Source organism: Spermophilus citellus (genome assembly GCF_964194105.1).
Source record: "Spermophilus citellus genome assembly, chromosome: 17".
NCBI lineage: Eukaryota > Metazoa > Chordata > Mammalia > Rodentia > Sciuridae > Spermophilus > Spermophilus citellus.
Genome location: NC_138199.1, coordinates 53,742,879 through 53,765,236, shown reverse-complemented (window position 1 = coordinate 53,765,236; position 22,358 = coordinate 53,742,879). Strand labels below are relative to the sequence as shown.

The 22,358-nt window shown below is 39.4% G+C and overlaps 3 protein-coding genes across 4 annotated transcripts in view; all 3 read left to right on the top strand.

Moving 5' to 3' along the window:
• Positions 1 to 2,583, top strand: part of LOC308636558 (keratin, high-sulfur matrix protein, B2B-like) — a gene marked incomplete at both ends in the record, with an annotated part of 197,694 nt that extends 195,111 nt beyond the window's left edge. Inside the window, one exon of one of the 2 annotated variants that reach the window (XM_081272112.1) lies at positions 2,254 to 2,583. In XM_081272112.1, the coding sequence (XP_081128238.1) occupies positions 2,254 to 2,583 (330 nt within the window). Of the gene's footprint in view, positions 1 to 2,118 lie in introns of those variants that run through there. The other variant, XM_081272119.1, reaches the window with a different exon arrangement.
• A 5,912-nt stretch (positions 2,584 to 8,495) lies between these two features.
• On the top strand, positions 8,496 to 9,020 carry LOC308636573 (uncharacterized protein; the record flags this gene model as incomplete). Its single annotated transcript, XM_081272136.1, has 1 exon — positions 8,496 to 9,020. One exon carries the CDS (start codon positions 8,496 to 8,498, stop codon positions 9,018 to 9,020), a length of 525 nt encoding a protein of 174 aa, XP_081128262.1.
• Positions 9,021 to 15,433: 6,413 nt separating this feature from the next.
• Positions 15,434 to 18,530, top strand: LOC308636578 (keratin-associated protein 1-5-like; the record flags this gene model as incomplete). Its single annotated transcript, XM_081272141.1, has 2 exons — positions 15,434 to 15,531; positions 18,224 to 18,530. The coding sequence occupies 2 exons, from the start codon at positions 15,434 to 15,436 to the stop codon at positions 18,528 to 18,530; spliced, it is 405 nt and encodes a 134-aa protein (XP_081128267.1).
• Positions 18,531 to 22,358: the final 3,828 nt, after the last annotated feature.

The window sequence follows — 22,358 nt, the reverse complement described above, 5'->3', positions numbered from 1 at the left end:
TTCCCCCAAACAAATAAAACAGATGTCAGTTTCTACACCTACAATATTAAGAGGTTGGAAATGATGATTTATTTATCATTAACCTCCACTATTCAATGATTACATGTAATCATACCTACTGACATGGTTACCATAATATGAACTGGCATGAATCATATTCCACTGTAATTTTATTTAATATACAAACTGATATCTCATAAAAACTTGTGTGCTTCTACTTATTATTGGAAGGAAAGAATAAACGTATCACAGGTAGCAACATGTTTTCTTGGTCAACACTTTTTTTCATGTAACCCTAAACAGTGAAAAGCCATGTTCTTTTTTTGGCAACTACCAGGAGTTGCTTAAACTTTTGCTAAAATTTGCCTTTTTGTTTTTTAACAGTTACCAAATAATAAAGTCTACCATAAGAAACTATAAAGCAGCTGAAATTTGTTCTAAAGCTTTTGAATTTATAAACTAGTTAAGTACGATTGATCATTCATTTCCTAAACTGCCTTCTGTTGTGATCTAGAAAAAAAGAAAAGAAAAAACTTTTTTCTTTCTTTGTTTCCTTTTCATAAGTCCAACTGTCATGCTCTTTGGTCCAATATCATTTTATAAAATACATATGTAGTAACATAAAGTGAACTAAACTGAAAGTAAATCCTGCCTTTGAGAAATAAAAGCATCTAAACAATCCATATAGCAATGATGTTCACCTTTTGTGGAGCTTTTAATAAACTTCTCTACAAATATTTGGTGATTTTTCACAGTTATTCAATATTAATTTTATCCTATTTCTTATTAAATTGGAATGGAATAGCTTTGTTCCATCCACCCTCTTGAGTTATAGATGTTTTCTCAAGTATGACTATCTGAAGTTTAGGAGAGATCACAGAAATTGAAAGGATGCAATATCTAAAGTGATCTAGGAATTTCTATGAATGTGGAGTTTATCAGAGTTTCTGCCTAGAAACTATAATCTTACCAATCTAAAAATATAAATATAGCCTTCATCTAAGTGGCCTTATGCTGAGAGCCATTGCCAAGTAGGAATGACGCATCGAAATTTCCTTGCCAGCATACCCCATGTTGCTTAGAGGAAGGACTGGTGGAAATGGACTTGCCTTGGACATTCGCTGTGACATTGCATGTATTCTTTTTTTTAATTATTTTTTTATTTTTTTTATTGGTTGTTCACAACATTACAAAGCTCTTGACATATCATATTTCATACATTAGATTGAAGTGGGTTATGAACTCCCAATTTTACCCCAAATGCAGATTGCAGAATCACGTTGGTTACACATCCACATTTTTGCATGTATTCTTGAGTAAGGTGACCTTGCTCAAGGACCAGGGTGGATCCGGGTTTAGAGCTCATCAGGTTTTAGGGAGTATCCAGTCCTTGGGTTTAGGGCAGTTCCAGGTTTAAGGTGTACCCTGCCGGGGGAATAGGGCGTATCCTGCTGCCTCAGGCACGCCGATCCTTGAGTTCCCGTTGAATTCTCGTGGGATAGAAAAAGTATTTGGGATTCAAAGCCTGGTGGAGTACGTGAATTTTGCGGCAGAACTTGGATTTCCCCAGAATGTGTTTGTAGAGGGCCAGTGTGAGTTCGGGAATAAAGAATTGCTGTTTGAATCTACAAAGCTGTGAGTGGCTCGTGATTCTGTGCCCAGCCAGACTGCGGCAGCCTTACATGAAGGCACTCCTTGATTAATAGTTCTTTTCTGGAAATTTTAGTTCTGGTGAATATGATCTCAAAGTCACAACATCGTATAGGTAAGAGTCACCTTGTCAGATGCCACAACCACAAGCACAAAACCAATTCTGAGGTTTGAATGGAAATTACGGCATTGTTTGAAAATGAAACATCAACATTGCCACCAAGGACGAACACATTTAGTGAGCATTAGCTGAGCAATAAGGAAAAACCTAATTGGAGTTATGTTTAAAGCAACTCAGCATTTGAATAATCAGAGGGCCCTTAAAAAACTGGTTTAAAGACTAATAAGATAAAAATGCCGTCACAAACGGAGGACTGGCCAAGGCTTATAAAAAGCCTGAGGTGGAATAAGGAGCCATAACTCAGAAACATCTTTTGCAACACAACTCTCAACCTGACTCCTGACACCATGGCCTGCTGCTCCACCAGCTTCTGCGGATTCCCCAGCTGCTCCACCAGTGGGAACTGTGGCGCCAGCTGCTGCCGCCCCAACTGCTGCCAGACCGGCTGCTGCCAGCCCAGCGGCTGCCAGGATAGCTGCTCCCAGCCCAGCTGCTGCCAGACCAGCTGCTGCCAACCCAGCTGCTGCCAGACCAGCTGCTATGGCTCTGGCTGTGGCTCTGGGAGTGGAATTGGAGGTGGCCAGGGTGGAGCCCTGAGCTGCCGCATCAGGTGGTGCCGCCCAGACTGCCGCGTGGAGGGCACCTGCCTGCCCCCCTGCTGTGTGGCGAGCTGCACACCCCCCACCTGCTGCCAGCTGCACCATGCCCAGGCCTCCTGCTGCCGCCCATCCTACTGTGGACAGTCCTGCTGCCGTCCAGCCTGCTGCTGCTACAGCTGCCCACCACCCTCCTGCTGTGAGCCCACCTGTTAAAACTTCCTTCCGAGAAGAATATCAAGAAGATGGCACTTCAAACTAACCAAAGTAGAGTTCCAACAAATTTCTGAACTCCAATACCCATAACCCAGCTTGCAACTCCTTGTCACACAGGTACATGCTTTCCCTAGGAGGTAGAATCATTTTCCGTGGAAGATCAAAAACTTTTCATAGACCTTAGCATCAACAGAAGTCCTACAATCTGAAAAGGGATGTGTGATATTTTACTATAAATTTCATTTAAATTGTTTCAACAGCTTCTTGGGACTAGAATTTAATAAAAGCCATCTTTTCAATAATGAGTCGTTGTTAGAACTTTATTTTCTTTGGAATCTGTTAAATATGGGTTTTTTCAAAATCTCTACAAAGCTCTATAGTTTTTCTTTATTTTTATTCTTTTCATAACGATCTTTGAAAGTGGTTTTTGTTTTATTTTGTTTTGCTAGTAAATGGCCCAATATTCTTTAGCCAAAGTATACAGTTAAAAGAACCCAATGCATTTATGTAGAATAAATAAGTAAATAAATAAATACTCAATAATAGTCAGCAACTGTTTCCCAACACCCTCACATGTACAAAGTGGTGGGCTCAGTATTAGAAAAGATCAGTTTTGCAAAAAAGGAAGTTCTTGTGATTCAGCTTTTTGAGGTGCTGCTAAATCCATACATGCATCCATTTGAGTTGGTGTATAATTCTTTCAATATCAAAGGTATACAAAAGCAAATGCAAACTGGGGAAGATCATAAACACAAGGTTGTAAAACATCACCATAAGATGTAGAGGTGTCCTGATTTCTAGTCCCAGCTTTGTAACTAACAATCCCTGACTTCCTTTTTCTTTGTTGTTCATTCGTTTTGGTACTGGGGATTAGACTCAGGGACACTATACCACTGAGCTATATCTTTTTAAAGCTTTATTTTGAGAAAGAGTCTTGCCAAAGTGTCCAGGATGGCCTTGAACTTTTTATCATCCTGCCTCAGCCTCCTGAGTAGCTGGGATTACAGGTGTGCTGTCCCTGCCCCCAGTTCAATTCATGACTTCTTGGGCAAGTCACTCCACTTACCAGGACAACCACTTCTTCCACTTCTTTTTTATTTTTTATCTCTTATGGGTATATATTAATTATACAGACTAATGAGTCTCATTGCGGCATATCTGTACATATATATGTGTGTGTGTGTGTATGTGTATGTGTGTGTGTGTGTGTGTATATATATAATTCAATCAGTTGAACTTCCCGTGACCTCCATGAATTCTCTCCCTCTCACCCCTTTCTCTACCCCCGTGATCTACCTTCCACTTTCATATCATTTCTTTTCTTTTTCTTTTTCCTTATAGATTCCAAATGAGAGGAAACACATGACACTTGTTTTTCTGAGTCTGACTTATTTCAACTTAGCATGTTCATACACAAATAGATAACTTCCTAAACAGGTGGCATACCGTCAATCCCTTCAGATGTCCCAAGGGGAAAAAAATGTTCAATGATCAAACAATATTCCATGCTTCATCACCATCTTTGAGCTTTATAAAGCACATTAAACTATATAGTATATATATTTAATATACACAAAGCATATTAGACTATATTGTATGTAATATATACCATATTATAAAGTTTTATATATATTTAATACATTAATACATATTTAATACAAATTTATAAGTATTAATACATTTAACACATACAATACATATATAATATATGTAATATAATAATATATACATAATATGTTTTATATATATATATATATATATATATCACTTTAGAAAACCAAGTGTCATTAAAGGGACTGAGGTGACCTGCAATAAAGAAACCTCTATAGCCATCACTCTCAAATTGATTTAGCCAAGAAATCCTCTGTTGATATTTTGCTTGTTAATATCCTGTCACTCTAATGCTATTCCAAGCATGCTTTGGAAAATGATGAGAGGGAGTACCAACTGATATTTTCACAATATGTATACAATCCTCTCATGTATTGTGAAACAGAAAATATGATGTTGGACCATGCACTGTCAATATCACTCTTTTTCTAATTTCCAGAAAGTGTTCTGAAATAAAGCAAAGATAAAATAAAAGATACACAATGTTTCCATTCCATAGGATACAATCTTTGGTCATAAATCAACATGGCAAGCCACCTCTGGGAGTCAAGGGACATGGGAGGTGATTACTTTAAAGATCATGGGGTATTCTTCTGGGATGATGAAAAAGTTTTAAAACTGGAGAGGTGGTGGTTGTAGATTAAGGCACTGAATGTCACTCAATTATATACTTCAACATGATTAATTGATGCTATGTGAATTTCACCTCAATTTACAGTAACTGAAGGAATGTGACCTCCACGCATACAATTTTACTAGAACTAGATAAAGGTGCCATTTTTATCTAGTATGAAGGTATGAAGGTGCCACGTCATACCTGGGCATGCAGCTTATGGAGCCTACAGCATCTTGGTATGAAGAACAATGTGCTCCTTCCTCAGAATGGACAGAACCCCACATCAGGGCACAGCCTGCATTTCTGCACTTAGTGGCTCTATGGCATGGTCAACATTCTATTCCCCTCATACACAGATTTCTTGTCTCTCATTAGGATAAAAAGGTTTAGTATTGATGTACCTTTCACTTAGAAGGGCTTTAGCTCAGAAGCACCAAAAAGAGCTGGGTTGGCATTCAGGTAAACTGAGAAAGATCCTAATACTTGGCTTGTAATAAAAAGTTGTAGGTGAGAGGAGATCCTTGAAGTGTATTTGCTGTCCAGTCCAGGTCACCAGAACAGGAGCAAGGATGCCCTTGGTGTGCTCCCTTGGTTGATGCATTCACCAGATCTTATTCCTTGGAAGTCTAAGTGAGGCAGATGCAACTGGATTAGAAAACTAGTAAAATGGAAGTGAAGGATTTGGAAGAACCCCCAAAATTTGTAACTAGAAAACATTATTCCTAACTTCTTTTTTTAATTTGTTTTGTTACCTTTTTGGTTTGGTATCACAGACTGAACCAGGGCACTTAAACACTGAGCTACATCCCCAGCCCTTTTTATTTTTTATTTTGAGACAAGGTCCCAGTAAGTTGCTAAGGGCTTCCCTAAGTTGCTGAGGCTGGCTTGGAACTGGCAGTCCTTCTGCCTCAGGCTCCCAAGCTGACATAAAGAAAGACACAAAGAAAAGACAACTCAAAACATTAGTGTCTCTCCTAAATAGAGATCAAATGGTCAAAAATAATAGCCCAAAACATGTCCTTTCTTCTTATGGCACTAGAATGGCCTGAGCCCCCTCAACCTGAAAGAAGTAGTGAAAACCAAAGAGAATAAGCACAGTAATTTTTTAAAATCTTTTATGTCAAGGTACTGGCATGTTACCCCCAAAAAACAATAGAGTTGTAACACCATGAATGCTTGTGACTTGTTCCTCTATTTCCGTGGACCCAATCAAGAAGACATGGGTTCAAACGGTAGAAGAAAAGATGCCGCTTAATTCTCATTTTCTTGATTGATTGAGGGGAAGTAAGGGAATGTTCAGATTAGTTTTCATTCTGTTGCTGAGGAATAGAATTCTCACTGTAATGCCAGTGGCTCAGGAGGCTGAGGCAGGAGGATTGGGACTTCCAAGCCAGGCTCAGTAACTCAGCAAGGCCCTAAGTAATTTAGCAAGACATGTCTCTAAATAAAAAAAATAAATAAAAATGGCTAGGAATGTGGCTCGGTGGTTAAGTGCCCCTGGGTTCAATCCCTGGTACTAAAAAAGAAAAACATAATAATTCCCTAAGGGCAATTCAAGATCAGAACATTAACTGAGTTAAATTGAAGAAGATGTTGAAAGCATTACCGTGGTGGAAAAGCCCAGAAATTGAAATCCAAAGTGCAACACTACTATCTACAGTGCTATTATCAATAAAGTATGTCAACTCCTCAAATATCTAAACTTTTTGCAAGCAAAGATTTTTTTATTAGTGTATTATAGCTATACATAATTGTGGGGTTCATTCCAACATAACCATACATGCACGGAATATAATTTGTTCCATTTTAGTCCCCAGTACCTTCTCCCTCCCTCCTGTTCTTCCCCTCCCTATTTCCCCTTCTCTACTTCTTTGGCCTTCCCCCTATATAATTATCTTTATAAATTGGTACTTTATAGGGTTTATAAAGGTGGAATTCACTGTGGTACAGGCACACAGTGTAATTTGGTCAAACTCATTCCACTGATCCTCCCCTTTCCTGTCCCTCTCCACTCCCCTTCCAACCCCCTCCCTCTGGGTTTTTCTATCATCTTCATAGAGCTGGTAAAATCTTCTTGAATATCAAAGATTCTGCCAAGTATATATATAAATTCAATAGCTCCTACAAGCGTGACAATGACTAATGCCCATTTTAAGCATCCAAGGAAAGATTAGCACGTCAAAGGAACTTAAGAAGCAGCCAGAAATTCACAAAGAACATGATCTTCTATTTCAAATAGGATGCGAGATTTTCAAATATGTCTTAATTCTGACTTGGGAATAGTTTATGACTTCTGCTCAAAACCTTCATTTCTGGACAAAGAGAACAGCACTCGGTATTCTGGTTCAAAGCCCCTGGCTGGCATTTGAACTTCCCTTTCTCTGCAGTACAGCCCATGCTCCATGGAGGCCTGGTCACCTTTCATTTCACCCTAATGAAACCTTCATCCTTAATGGGCTGGAAAAATTATATGATTTGAATGCAGCAACAGACAAAGGTAGACTAGTCTCTAATATCTACAACGATCCGCATACTGTAGTTCTAACAAACTACTGACACATACTCCATTGTAAATATGTTGAATATAACTTTATGCAACTAAAAACATTTAAATTTATAGAATATCCTGAGATAAAAGATTAGGCAAAGTCACAATTAAGTTCACACTTTTGGCACATGGTCATGAAGCTATTAAAAAAATAAACAAAATCTCTAGCAAAGTCTCTAATTAACATTGTTATTATTTATGCTAAGCTATACCTCTTCACTCTCAAAAATGTCTGGAAGAAAGAGGGCAAGTTTTCACATCTGGGTTTCCCCGCTTCGATTTTCCTTAGAACAACTGCTTACTTGAGGGGGAAAAAAACCGGGAACTAGCTATTGTGGTTCACAATTTAGTCTGGAGTCAGAGAGTGGAGGGTCAGATTCCAGCTTCACATTGTGACCTTGGTGTGACCTTGGACCAGTTAATTAAATCTGTCTGTGGCTCATTTTCCTCACCTGGATTATCAGAGTAGCAGTGACACCCACCTCATAAGATTGCTGAGAAAATTAAGTGAATTGATACATGTAAGGTATTTGGAATATTGAGGTATATAACAAGCACTCCCAAAATGTTACAAATGACAACCCATTCACATTTACCAGTATGAAAGAAAGCATCCCTTTTCTGACCAGTTTAATCTAGTCTTGCTTCACAGCTAAAGTGAAGATGAGAAAGAGAAGGAGCAGCCATTAATATTGGGGGCCATGGGCTAGGAATTGAACTCCCATGGGAGACCCTACTACCCAGTTATAAGGGTCAAACTTGAGTAATATTGACACTCCTTAAAGGTGAGCAGCATTAGTCAATTATCCTTTGGGCAATGGAAAAACTTTAACAAACATGCGGGATTAGGGGTTATGCTCTCAACGAACGCTAGTGACTACTGCACCATGATACAGAATCCTAATTGAAAGTCAAATAAAATCAACTTTTAAAGGCTTTAAGAAGGTTGACCAAATAACTCAGGAACAGGACAATTAGCATTCAGAGGCAAATTATCTAAACACAAACAAGGAAAAGACTTTGGGAATAAGGAAAAGAGAAGCTGACCAAGGATTATAAAAGGCCCCATGTGGCAGTCACTGCTAAAATTCAAGAACTTCTCTAAGCCACACAATCCTCAAGCCAACCCCTGACACCATGGCCTGCTGCTCCACCAGCTTCTGTGGATTCCCCAGCTGCTCCACCAGTGGGAACTGTGGCACCAGCTGCTGCCGCCCCAACTGCTGCCAGACTGGCTGCTGCCAGCCCAGCTGCTGCCAGCCCAGCGGCTGCCAGGATAGCTGCTCCCAGCCCAGCTGCTGCCAACCCAGCTGCTGCCAGACCAGCTGCAGCCAGCCCAGCTGCTGCCAGACCAGCTGCTGTCAGCCCAGCTGCTGCCAGGCCAGCTGCTGTGGCTCTGGCTGTGGCTCTGGGAGTGGAATTGGAGGTGGCCAGGGTGGAGCCCTAAGCTGCCGCATCAGGTGGTGCCGCCCAGACTGCCGCGTGGAGGGCACCTGCCTGCCCCCCTGCTGCGTGGCAAGCTGCACACCCCCCACCTGCTGCCAGCTGCACCATGCCCAGGCCTCCTGCTGCCGCCCATCCTACTGTGGACAGTCCTGCTGCCGTCCAGCCTGCTGCTGCTACAGCTGCCCACCACCCTCTTGCTGTGAGCCCACCTGTTAAGAGCCAGCCTGCTGAATCTCAACTTGAAGTTTCAAGTTTGCACTCAGGCCAGGAACTAATTATCTCTTCAACCACTCCTGGAACACTAACAAATCCTTGACCCTTTATTTGGCTTTTGTTATGGGGGTTACCAAATAGTTGGGGCTCACAGAACTATGTTTCCACTCAGCACCGGAAAGACTTGGATCTCTCCTCTGAGGAAAACACAGATTTGACTGAAGAAATGGGAAAACCATTTGTGATCTTCTGCAGATATTTGACCACACTCTCCGAAGCTCATTGAGGAGGAGACCATGGAAGAACTATCTCTTCTTCTCAGATACTTTCCCCTCTGCTACTTCACCATCCTGCAAATTGTTCCTCTTATGGAAGAAGAAGAATATGCCAATATATAATAAATTATATCTAATGGTGCAGCAAAAAATCTCTTTTCTTTATTGTGTTTGTGATAGATATTTCACACAAAGTCACATGGAAGATTTCAATCCGTTTTTTTATCCCACACTATTCTTCTTGTTAGGAAATGTGATGAAGTATGGTGGATGTTAAGCCCCATAAAAATACACAGTAAAGTCAATTACCCTAGAGTCTCAGAAATGTCCTAGGTTCTGTCACGACACATTGACTTCTCACAGTGCTTTTACAAATAAGAATGGTATAGAATCTAGAGCCTAAACGTGACTTATTCTTCAATCACAGTGTTGCAGGGGACAGGCGAGGCAGGACACCAAATAGAAAACTGAAGGTAGGCTTATTTAGCTATAGTCAGGTTCAGAGGGCAAAGCTTTCACTGTAATCAATCAATTTTCCTGCACCCTGAGGAGAGGCAGTTTAGAACTTTATACCCAGTGTGTAAGGGGAGGGGCTCAGAAGTTCACAGTCTGCAGAACTTACCCAAAAGCAGCTTTTTCTTTCACTGTTCTGGGCAAGTCAACCTTTCTTCTCTCCTCCTGCCAGTTGCTACCATAGAGTTACCCAATTAGTAATTGTTAAAGGATCTGTCTTTTTTTTTTTTATCACACTTTGCATTTGCAAACACACTTCTACAAATTACAATACCGGATAAATGTTTGTGAAAAACCTGGAGTGCTGATCTCTTCCAGGCCAGAGGCCAAATAAGATAGAGCAACAGGGAATAGAAAGTTTACCTTATTGAACTCTTCTATGGAGACTCTTCTGCTGATAGTCCTAAGATCAATTATGGTGAAGATTTCTGGAGAAGCTTAGTTAAGAAAATGAAGCTTAATTTTCTGTGGAGCCACTACAAGAGGGATGAAATTTCAGACCATCTTCAAACAGTGGTAATATGTGCTAATAAAGCACATTTTTCTGTTTGTATGGAATCTCACAAGTTAAAACAAGAGAAATATAAGGAGGAGAAAACTGAAAAAAATACAGTCCCAATGAGATGGAGTTTTTTTACTCCAAAAAATATATATATATATAAAATATATTATGTATATGAAAATATATATTATGTATATATATATATGCACATATATACACATATATGCATATTTATTATATATAAACACAGTTGTATATCATACACATACACAACATATTTATACACATTTCAACCTAAGTGTCAGGAAATGCTTCATGTGTTTAGATGGTTTTTTAGACAAGGTTTAGGATTAATTCACAGTTCCCTGGACTTAAACTAGAGGGTACTAAAAGTATTTTTTTAATATAAAGAATAGCACTTTGGTTAAATTCGCAACACTTCATTCATTTCAATGTTAATGAGAACTGGAAAATTAGAAAGCATAAATAAAGGTAACAAATAGTCAAAGAATCATCCAATCCAAAGAAAAACCTCTGAATGACAAAACAGTAGCAGAGACACATTCTATCCTCTTTCCCCCATGATTCTAACTACTGACCACTTTTCAATATTACAACCTAAATAGTTCTTGCTGAGAAAAAATAAATAAAATAAAATTACAAGTGACTTTGGTAAAATGCAAATTCAGCTTTTCTTTTTTTTTAATTTTTATTGTTGGTTGTTCAAAACATTACATAGTTCTTGATATATCATATTTCACATTTTGATTCAAGTGGGTTATGAACTCCCATTTTTACCCCATATACAGATTGCAGAATCACATCGGTTACACATCCACTGATTTACATATTGCTATACTAGTGTCTGTTGTATTCTGCTGCCTTTCCTATCCTCTACTATCCCCCCTCCCCTCCCCTCCCCTCCTCTCTTCTCTCTCTACCCCATCTACTATAATTAATTTCTCCCCCTTGTTTTTTTTCCCTTTCCCCTCACTTCCTCTTGTATGTAATTTTGTATAACCCTGAAGTCTCCTTCCATTTCCATGCAATTTCCCTTCTCTCTCCCTTTCCCTCCCACCTCTCATCCCTGTTTAATGTTAATCTTCTTCTCATGCTCTTCCTCCCTACTCTGTTCTTAGTTACTCTCCTTATATCAAAGAAGACATTTGGCATTTGTTTTTTAGGGATTGGCTAGCTTCACTTAGCATAATCTGCTCTAATGCCATCCATTTCCCTGCAAATTCTATGATTTTGTCATTTTTTAATGCAGAGTAATACTCCATTGTGTATAAATGCCACATTTTTTTTTTATCCATTCGTCTATTGAAGGGCATCTAGGTTGGTTCCACAGTCTTGGTATTGTGAATTTTGCTGCTATGAACATCGATGTAGCAGTGTCCCTGTAGCATGCTCTTTTTAGGTCTTTAGGGAATAGACCGAGAAGGGGAATAGCTGGGTCAAATGGTGGTTCCATTCCCAGCTTTCCAAGAAATCTCCATACTGCTTTCCAAATTGGCCACACCAATTTGCAGTCCCACCAGCAATGTACAAGTGTACCCTTTTCTCCACATCCTTGCCAGCACTTGTTGTTGTTTGACTTCATAATGGCTGCCAATCTTACTGGAGTGAGATGGTATCTTAGGGTGGTTTTGATTTGCATTTCTCTGACTGCTAGAGATGGTGAGCATTTTTTCATGTACTTGTTGATTGATTGTATGTCCTCCTCTGAGAAGTGTCTATTCAGGTCCTTGGCCCATTTGTTGATTGGGTTATTTGTTTTCTTATTGTTTAATTTTTTGAGTTCTTTGTATACTCTGGATATTAGGGCTCTATCTGAAGTGTGAGGAGTAAAGATTTGTTCCCAGGATGTAGGCTCCCTATTTATCTCTCTTATTGTTTCTTTTGCTGAGAAAAAAACTTTTTAGTTTGAGTAAGTCCCATTTGTTGATTCTAGTTATTAACTCTTGTGCTATGGGTGTCCTATTGAGGAATTTGGAGCCTGACCCCACAGTATGTAGATCCGTAGCCAACTTTTTTCAGCTTTTCATCATGACCATGAACTGCTAATCATTCCTTCAGTCTGCATTCCACAAGCAATTATTGAACATCTACAAGCAAGGTAGTATAGAGGCACCATGTAGACAACCAAGGTGAATCTGGCATGGCCTTAGGGATCATGCCCTTAAGGAATGGATGACTTAGTAGAACAATTACACATTTTTAGCCCTGGAAGGCGTCTGAGAGATCATCTCATTTTATAGATGAGTAAATCACTGTTCAGAGAGATTAAGTGACTTTTCTGGGCTCACACAGTCACATAGTTGTAGAACCAGTTTGCAAAGTTCACTTAGTTTAATTAAATGATTTCTCAGTGAAGATCTCAGTCCCCTAATCACCTAAAGCTTGGCCCATTTAATGTCTCTTTCAGCTTCAAATTCTATTATTATTTTAAAATTCAAACTCACCAACTAAAAATGATTGAGGTCTTATTGATTGGGGAATGATTCAATAAATTCTGGTATGATCAGCCTCTGGAAAATTGTATAGCTATTAAAATGAGTTACAAATATAGGATATATTAAGAATTTGAATAACATAGATAAATCTTATCCATAGGTCCACAAATCTATATATGAATTCTTAGAAAAACACAACCTACCATGAAAAAAAGGAGAAAATCTGGACAGACCTATAACTAACAAGGAGATTGAATCAATAATTAAAACTTCCCAAGAAAGAAAATCCAAGAACCAGATTTATTCACTGTTGAATTCTACCAAAGAAAAATTAACACCAATCCTCAAAATCCTCCAAAAAATTGAAGAGGAGAGAACACTTCCAAAGTCATTCTGTTAAATCAGCCTTACTATACCAAAGTCAAGTAAGTACACTCTAAGGAAAAAAAAATCCCTTATGAATAATCATAGAAAAAGCATTAACTTAGTATTAACAAACAATGTTCAATGGCACATCAGAAGGATTGAAACATCACTACCAAATAGGACTTTATCCTAGAATGCAAAAATGGTTCAACATACACAAATCAATCAATGTAACACACTGCTTTAACAGAATTGAAGAGAGAATACACAATCATCTCAACTGATCCAAAGGAAGCATTTGAAAAAATTCAAAACCCTTTCATGATTTAAAAAACAATCAATAAACTAAGAATAGAAGCAAACTACTCAATGTAATAAGTGCCACATATGAAAATAATATACTTCCCTTATACTCAACAGTGAAAGACTAAAACCCTTCTTTCCCCTAAGATTAGGAACAAGATAAGAATGCCAACTTTCATCCATTTGATTTATCAGAGTCCAGGGTGTTCCAGCCAAAGCAATTGAAAAGGAAAAAGCAAATTGTCTCTGTTCAGAGACAATATAATCCTTGATGTAGAAACCCCTAAAGATTTTATACACGCACACTACAACCAATAAGTGAATTTAGCAAAGTTACAAATACAAAATCAGCACACAAAATATCATTTGAATTTCTATACATTAGCAATGAACAATCTGAAAAGGAAAGTAAGAAAGCAATTCCATTTACAATAGCATCAAAAAAATAAATAAATAAAACACTTAGGAATAAATTAACCCAGGGGAAATAATTGTACACCAGAAACTGCAAAATATTAACTGAAATAAATTTCAAAAGATGCAAATGAAAGATTTCCTGTGTTCATTGATTGGAAGACAATATTGTTAAGATAAAAATATCAACGAAATCTACAGACATAATGAAATCTCTATCAAAATCTCAGTGGTGGGCTGGAGTTGTGTCTCAGTGGCAGAGCACTGACCTCATATATGTGAGGCACTGGGTTCCAGTCTCAGCACCACATAAAAATAAATAAACAAAATAAAGATATTATATCCATGTATAACTAAAAAATATTTTTTAAAAAATCTCAGTGGTGATTTGCACAGATAGAACACTGCATCCAAAAATTTATATATAATCATGAGGGATCCAAAATACTAAAAACAGTCTTGAAAAAAGAAGAATAAGGTTAATCTCACACTTCCTGATTTTAAAATTTATTATAAAGCTGCAGTGATTAAAACATTGTAGAACTACATAAAGACATACATATGGACCAGTGCAATAGAGTACTCAGAAATAAACTGTCAGATAAATGGTCAAAAGATTTTCACTATGGATAGTTTTTAAAATTTTCTAATTTATATGTGTATTAGACCCAAACTTCACTGAAATAGAAGATGTTTGTGTGTATGTGTATATGTGTATTGCAGAAGCAGAGGTAAAGGTGTTAAAGAATAATATACAACCAAGTGCCAATACTGATTATCTTAATGTATTAGTTTTGGAAAAGGTGTTGTGTGGGGTGGGGGAAATATTAATTGGTCTTTAATCTGTAAAGTTTGACTTGTTTCAATATGTGTCTATCATTAGCATGTAGCATATATTTTTAATTGAACAACCAGTAAACAGTTTTCAGGTAAAAGTCATTAAAGGCTTCAGTTAGTAATATGTGCATTGGTGACTGAAGGCAAAAATACAAAAATACAGTTCTAGGACCCTGTAACTTGCAGCTGATCACAGAAAGGCAAACTTGGTTTGGATGCTGATGAATTAAGAGATTGCTCATGTTTTGATGGCAATAATATCATCAGTCTTCTCTAACCTGAACAATTTGTTGATGAAGTCATAATCAGGATTGAGTGTCAACTTAGGAAGAAAATTTCAGTTCAGATAAACTGTGTCTAAAGGTTATAGAAGGACAGGTATGACAAAGTGAGCCAGGGCAGTGTGTGCCCCAAGTCTAGTCTGCCATGTGAATTACAGAAAGAGGTGCTGCTGGGATTGGCTTCCATGAAGCACCTTCTCTTAGTTCAGAGGGCAAAAAAGACACATAATGAGACTTAATTAAACATTGCCCAGAGCAGACAATTGAAATGCTATTTATAATTTTCTAAACAACTCAAGCATGAGCCAATCAAATACTGACAATTCAATTGGCATCAAGGAAAGATGCTAAATGTTAGGTAAACATGCAGCTCAGGGGACTATATAAAAGGCTGGGTTTAGAAGGTAGGTACAACCAAAACTCAGAAAAATCACTTAGCAGTTTAGCTCTCAGACAGACTCCTGACACCATGGCCTGCTGCTCCACCAGCTTCTGCGGATTCCCCAGCTGCTCCACCAGTGGGAACTGTGGCGCCAGCTGCTGCCGCCCCAACTGCTGCCAGACCGGCTGCTGCCAGCCCAGCGGCTGCCAGGATAGCTGCTCCCAGCCCAGCTGCTGCCAGACCAGCTGTTGCCAACCCAGCTGCTGCCAGGACAGCTGCTGTGGCTCTGGCTGTGGCTCTGGCTGTGGCTCTGGGAGTGGAATTGGAGGTGGCCAGGGTGGAGCCATGAGCTACCGCATCAGGTGGTGCCGCCCAGACTGCCGCGTGGAGGGCACCTTCCTGCCACCCTGCTGCGTGGCGAGCTGCACACCCCCCACCTGCTGCCAGCTGCACCATGCCCAGGCCTCCTGCTGCCGCCCATCCTACTGTGGACAGTCCTGCTGCCGCCCAGCCTGCTGCTGCTACAGCTGCCCACCACCCTCCTGCTGTGAGCCCACCTGTTAAGAGCCAGCCTGCTGATTTCTTAAAAATGGAAGGGGAAACAAGGGAAAACTATGTTCTTCTCTGAAGAAGTATACCATTTGTTGGATGCTAAGTATCATGATGTTGCTAAGCTACTCCTAAATAATGGAACTCTTGGTCAGGACCCCTAAGGAAACCACATATGGATCATCATGCTCTGGAGGCCCTGCCTGGCTTGAACAGGTCTCCAGGATGGGGAAGCTCCTCATCCAACGACATCTCAGCACTCCTCCCCGTTTCTCTATCCCCACACATCTTCAGACCTGCTTTCTACTGTAACTTCTAATAAAATGTTGTAATGTCCAAAGCAAACAGACTTATGTCCTTCTTCTACCTTTAAGCATGTTCACCTACAACTGGAATTCAAGGAGACCACTCTCCTTTTGCATTTCAATAATAATCCTTGGGGATAAACATATAGGCTAAGCTAGAAATATTAAATGCAAGTTAAATTATGCTTAAATCCATCTACTACTAAAATTTTCCATTCATTACTCTTCATAGTTATTCAAATTTTTTCATGCTGTACTCTACCAAGATTGGGTCTAGACCAAGAGAGCCATTTTCCACTGAAATTTTCGGGATGATCAAAGCTTTTGAGTTCCTACCTAGATATCTAATCTCTCTAATGTCTAACCTTCTCTAATCTCTCCCATTAAACAAACCAGGTGTTTTCCTTCATTCATGCCCAACATAAAGAAATGGTATTACCTACTAAATAGGTTTGAAAATATCTATCAGATACTATCCATTTTCTAAGAGCATTTGGGTTTAATTCCTATGCCTTAGCCTATCTCATTCATTCCTCAGACTCTCAAATTGGTCTCCAAACTTCAACTCCCAATATTCACCTTCATTTACTGTACGTATAAAAGGTATCTGTGGTCTAAATGACAGAACAAGTAGCTCAGCAGCATACCTAGTGAGTTCTACCATCACCATGTCAGACAGCTGCATTAGAAACCTGAAACAGCTATGTCATGATGCATAATTTGTAACCCAAGCAAATATTGTTCTCTTAAGAAGCGAACACAAACTCCGAACAAAAAGAAATAGCTTTTACCATTTAATTTTTGAATTCTTCTCTAAGCTTTTGAGTGTAATAGTCAAAAATACAATAACACACACATCCAGGAAAAACATTAAAATTTTTTTCAAAGTTATTTTTATAAGCTCCTAGCACTTACCTCTATCATTTAATAGATGGCAGTGATGTATCATACAGAAGATGCATTGCAGGAAATATAAAGCAGATGACGGTACATTCCTCAAAAGATCATAACTCCTAGACATTTTTTTCCCTGAATGTCAGTTCAACTATTGAATTCAGATAAAAATAATTCAACATTTCCCGGTCTCTTCTCACAGGAAATAACAAGTCTCCTTCACAGGTGTTACAACTTGAAAGTTCTGTTTAATAATTTATGAGTTGTGCAGGGCATTCATGAATCATGCCTTTTACTCCACCCACTCAATAAACATTTATTGAATCAATAATAAATTCAAAAAACATTTATTAAGATGCTACCAGAAGCTAAGCTGGATACCTTCTTTTCAGTAAGCTGCTTGGTTCACAAAAGTAAAATAAAATAAATAGTTTTCTGGCCTGGAACACAAATAGTATTTACTCATTTCAAATTAGTAGAACTCAAAGGAACTGTAATGGTAATTTGATATGATGTTGGAGTATTTGTGGTGGAAGTTTTAACTATATGTGACCAAAGTACTACTTCATTTCAGCAAATATCCTGGTTCTAAACTCAATAGAATTCATTCTATATATCCTAGAGTGAAAAAAATTATACTTAAAAATAACACAATTACCCTAAGCTTTAGAAGTCTGGACAGACAGTCACGTGGAATGATGACTGTCAAAATGAGAGTGTCGACTGGTCTAAAGTGGGAGGAGTCTTTGAACACGGGAAACCACAAACATATTCTAAAGAGCAAAAAACTGATATGACGAGTCCCCAAAACCTTATAAAACAGAGTAATTTCCAAACTGCTGCCCATAATATGTCCTAAGTATTTCAATGCAAGCCAATCAGAGGACCACTAAGGAACAAATTTAAACAAAAACAAGAAAAATATGTTAAGAATTTTATAAACAGCTGCTGGTTCAGATATATAAAGGCCCCATGTGGCAGTCACCTCTCAAACTCAGAAACTCCTCCAACCAACCCAGGTTTCAACCCAACTCCCAGCTCTCAACCCAACTCCTGACACCATGGCCTGCTGCTCTACCGGCTTCTGCGGATTCCCCAGCTGCTCCACCAGTGGGAACTGTGGCTCCAGCTGCTGCCAGCCCAGCTGCTGCGAGTCCAGCTGTGGCATTGGGGGCGGCATTGGAGATGGCTTTGGCCAGGAGGGTGGCTTCGGAGCCATGAGCTACCGCATCAGGTGGTGCCGCCCAGACTGCCGCGTGGAGGGCACTTTCCTGCCACCCTGCTGCGTGGTGAGCTGCACACCCCCCACCTGCTGCCAGCTGCACCATGCCCAGGCCTCCTGCTGCCGCCCATCCTACTGTGGACAGTCCTGCTGCCGCCCAGTCTGCTGCTGCTACAGCTGCCCACCACCCTCCTGCTGTGAGCCCACCTGTTAAGAGCCAGCCTGCTGATTTTTGATTGCCCAGGATGCAGCATCTCTAAACTATTCATCCTCTTGACCATCCCTGAACCACTAAGATGTTCTTAAACCTCTATTTCATTTTCTCTTGTTTGGGCTATCAAGGGTCTGAGAATCACCATTCTGATTCCATTCTATAATGAATACATCGATCTTCACTGTGGACAGAAAAATGCTGTGAACCCATCTTCAGTTCATCAAATTGCATGATGATATTTCTGATCCTCTTGCAAGACTGAAAACTACCACCATATTCTGGAATTTTTCCTTGAGAACTGTCTACAATGCTTATTTTCACACCTTGCTTTATGATCTATATTTATCTTGTTTGCCTGCAATTATTTTACAATGCCAAGGCACCAGAGTATAGCCAAGAGACATTCCTAAGATGTCATCAGAGAGAAAGGAAGGTCTTCACCCAACATCCAGTTTCTAAGAAGTCAGCTGAACCTTTCTACAGTTCAGCATGAGACCTCTCCCTTGTTTTTTGGATCATAATGATCTTGCCTGTTGGCTATTTCAATTATATCTGTGGCACTGTGTCTTCTGATGTTTCTTAATAAAGGTTATATACTGGGCAAAGAAACCATGGTCTCTGTTTCTACTTGTACATCTAAGTGGTTTCACTGCTTTTAATTCAAGAACATCTACTTGAAAAAATTCAGTTGTTTCTTTTTGAGAATGAAGCCATATAATATATAACATATCACATATTAACAATAAAAATATAGTAATCGCCCCTTCTAAAGCAGGGATTATGGCAAAAGATGAAGAGTGAATGCTTATCCCTGAGGTCCTTATTATCCAGAAAAAAATAAATATGAAAATAGCTACACAAAATACAAGGAGGTAAATTGTATTCTCATAGGAGTTCATAGAAGAATCCCTCTTGGGTGAATAGATATTTTTCAGCGAATCTGCCCTGAGAGGACAACATCCAATAGGGTGTATCCCTACAGGACATGCAGCCCCAAAAGCCAAGAGAATGTTGGTAGCCCCAAAAGCCCAAGAGAAGGATGTGAAACAATGTATGAGGTAGGGAAGAATATTTTTAATCTAGAAATGTAATAAGGAGAAAAAGAGAGGATTGATCTAGTCAGGAGGTCAGGAATTTTGCTATATGTTCCCCTCCCCATTAATCCTTGGGATGGGTCAACTTTTCTGCAAAAAACAGTGAATGAGCTAAGTTTTTTGTCTGGTTTGATGTCATGGGAAGATCACAGCCTAGGACCTATATAGAGCAAGGGGATCATGACAAGGTAATACCTCAGGAATGTGCAGAAATTGTCAAGAGGCTTTGGAGTGCCAATGCAGTGGAAATTAATGCCTAGGGTCTGTGAACTGCAATGACTATGGGAGGGTCTTAAATAGGATCTGGAAAAGAAGAAATCACTTCACTTTAAAACCTGTAGGGGCTTGTGCTATTGGGGCTGCATCAAGGAAATCTTCACAAAGGAGGTAATCTTTGAGTTGAGGTTTGAAAGTTATTCCAAATGAAAAGAAAAAAGAATGAGTAGAAAAGAGTCAGATCCACACCTGTTAGGATGGCTTAATCCAAATCAATGACGACACCCCATGCTGGTGAGGATGTGGAGCAGCAGGACCTCTGGTTCATGGCTGGTGGGAATGAAAAATGGCACAGCCGCTTTGCAAGACACATCGACACTTTTTCACAAAACTAAACTTGCTCTTGGGTTTCGAGGAAATGACAGGCTAGAGGAACCCACCATATAGTAACTGCTCCCCAAGATTCAATCAAAATGGCATGTAGCTGCATGATGGGGGAAAGCCTCAGAAGGTGACTCAGAGAGCCAGCAGCCAGGTGAGACCCAGAACTACAGGTTTTTAGGATAGGAAGAGAATTAATCAAAGAAATGGACTGCTGCAGCATCAGGTGGGCAGTGAATGGCTCAGAGTGGGAGGGGAGGCTCCCCAGCAACCATCTGAAAGAAAGTTTCCCAGCAAGTTTAAGAAAAGCAGGCTCTGCTGTCCAGAGAAACCACAAGGAGAGCAGAAGAACAGGCCCAGATACTTTGAAGTGTGGGAGTGTGTCCTGGCACTTCCCAGCGGATGCAGTGAAAATAGGGAATCAGTGCCAGCTGAAAAAGTCTTATTGTTCAAACTTTCTGTGTGGGAGATTTCTGTGTGGGAGATTTTTTTAATTTTTTAATTTTTAATTTTTAATCTCCCACACAGCAAAGTGAAAGGCACCTTCCTATGAAATTGGCAATATGAACTCTGTGGTCAGGAGCAAGGACAACAGGGATTTAAGTGAGCTAGGTCCGAGTTGGGTAGAAAGCTGCTATCTGTGCATCCCACCCTGGGCCTGGGCCTGTCCCCCACACTGGGAAGCAACTGGTGGATCTGCTGGTGAGACCTGGTCACTTCCCACATACCTCTCCCTAGCATATGGAGGGAGGCTCTCCAAACAAGGGGTATTGTGCAGTCCAAATCAGAATATAGGCTACCCAGGTGACAGGGCTGGCCTACTAGAGCCACACCCCCACGTCTAAATATCAAAACAGTGATACCGAGCCTGACTTCTCTGAAACACGGGTCTCTCCCCAACACTCGCTGGCAGGCAAGAGGAGGCACAGCTCAGCAAACAGACTACACTAACACGTTTGGCCAGTTTGGGTCATAGTTGAAAAAAAATTACACAAATTATAATTGTATCTCACAAACCTCCTCATAGCTGGGGGACTCTAAAATCAAAGCCCTGGGGAAAAAAATAGAGTCTCCATTTTAAATACCTCAGCAAAGGGAAAACTGAATCTTTTTGATCGTTGCCTCACGTGCTATTTTGTGCACTATTCTGTTGTGTCTTCCCTCACTATTCGGTTTTTTTTTTTCATAATTTTATGGTTTTATTTTCAATTAACTGGATTTTTTTCTCTGTACCTCTCTTCTTTCTAACCTCCATGCCTTCTTTCTCATTCATTCTTCTTTCCCCCTTTTATCTACTGTCTCCCTTCCCTCCCTTTTCTTCCTTTGTTTTTTTTTTTTTATTTCCCTCTTCTTCCAATATAATTTAGTATTAATATACCATCAGTAAGGCTTAACTTTTCGGCCTATTTTATGTTATTTCTTACCCACTTTCTCATTGGTTAGTAGAGTTAAAGGGCAACCGGTTAATAAGTATTGTAAATATATGTTGGTTTATGGTTTGTCCAACAGATTAGATCAAGAAGATACAACCTCAAACTTGAATGCAAGATAGATAGACTTGAGCATTCAGACAACACTAAAGAGAAATATTGAAAACTATGATCAGAATATCCCAGAACTCTGGGACAACATTAAGGAATTTAAGGCTCATAGGTATTGTGGAAGGATCAGAGACTCTGGCTAATGCTATTGATAACCTACTCCATGACATAATAACAGAAAAACTTCCAAACCTTGGGAATGAAATGGACATTCAGATGCTGGAGGCATTCAGAAGCCCAAATAGACAAGACCAGAAAATAATCTCTCCACAACACATTGTAATTAAAATGCCAAAAATCCAGAACAAAGAAAATTTTTTAACTTACAAGAGACAAACGCCAGGTCATATTTAAAGGAAAACCCAATTAGAATATACAAAATTTTTCATCAGAAACCTAAATTCCAGGAGGGCTTGTAATGGTGTATTTTAAGCCCTGAAATAAAATAAATACCAAGATTTTTATATACAGCGAAGCTATCCTTCAGAATTGAACAAGAAATAAAAATCTTCCATGAACTAGAGGAATCCATGACTACTAATCCAGGATTGCAGAATATGCTTAAAGGAATTCTATTCACAGAAGAAGATAAAAAC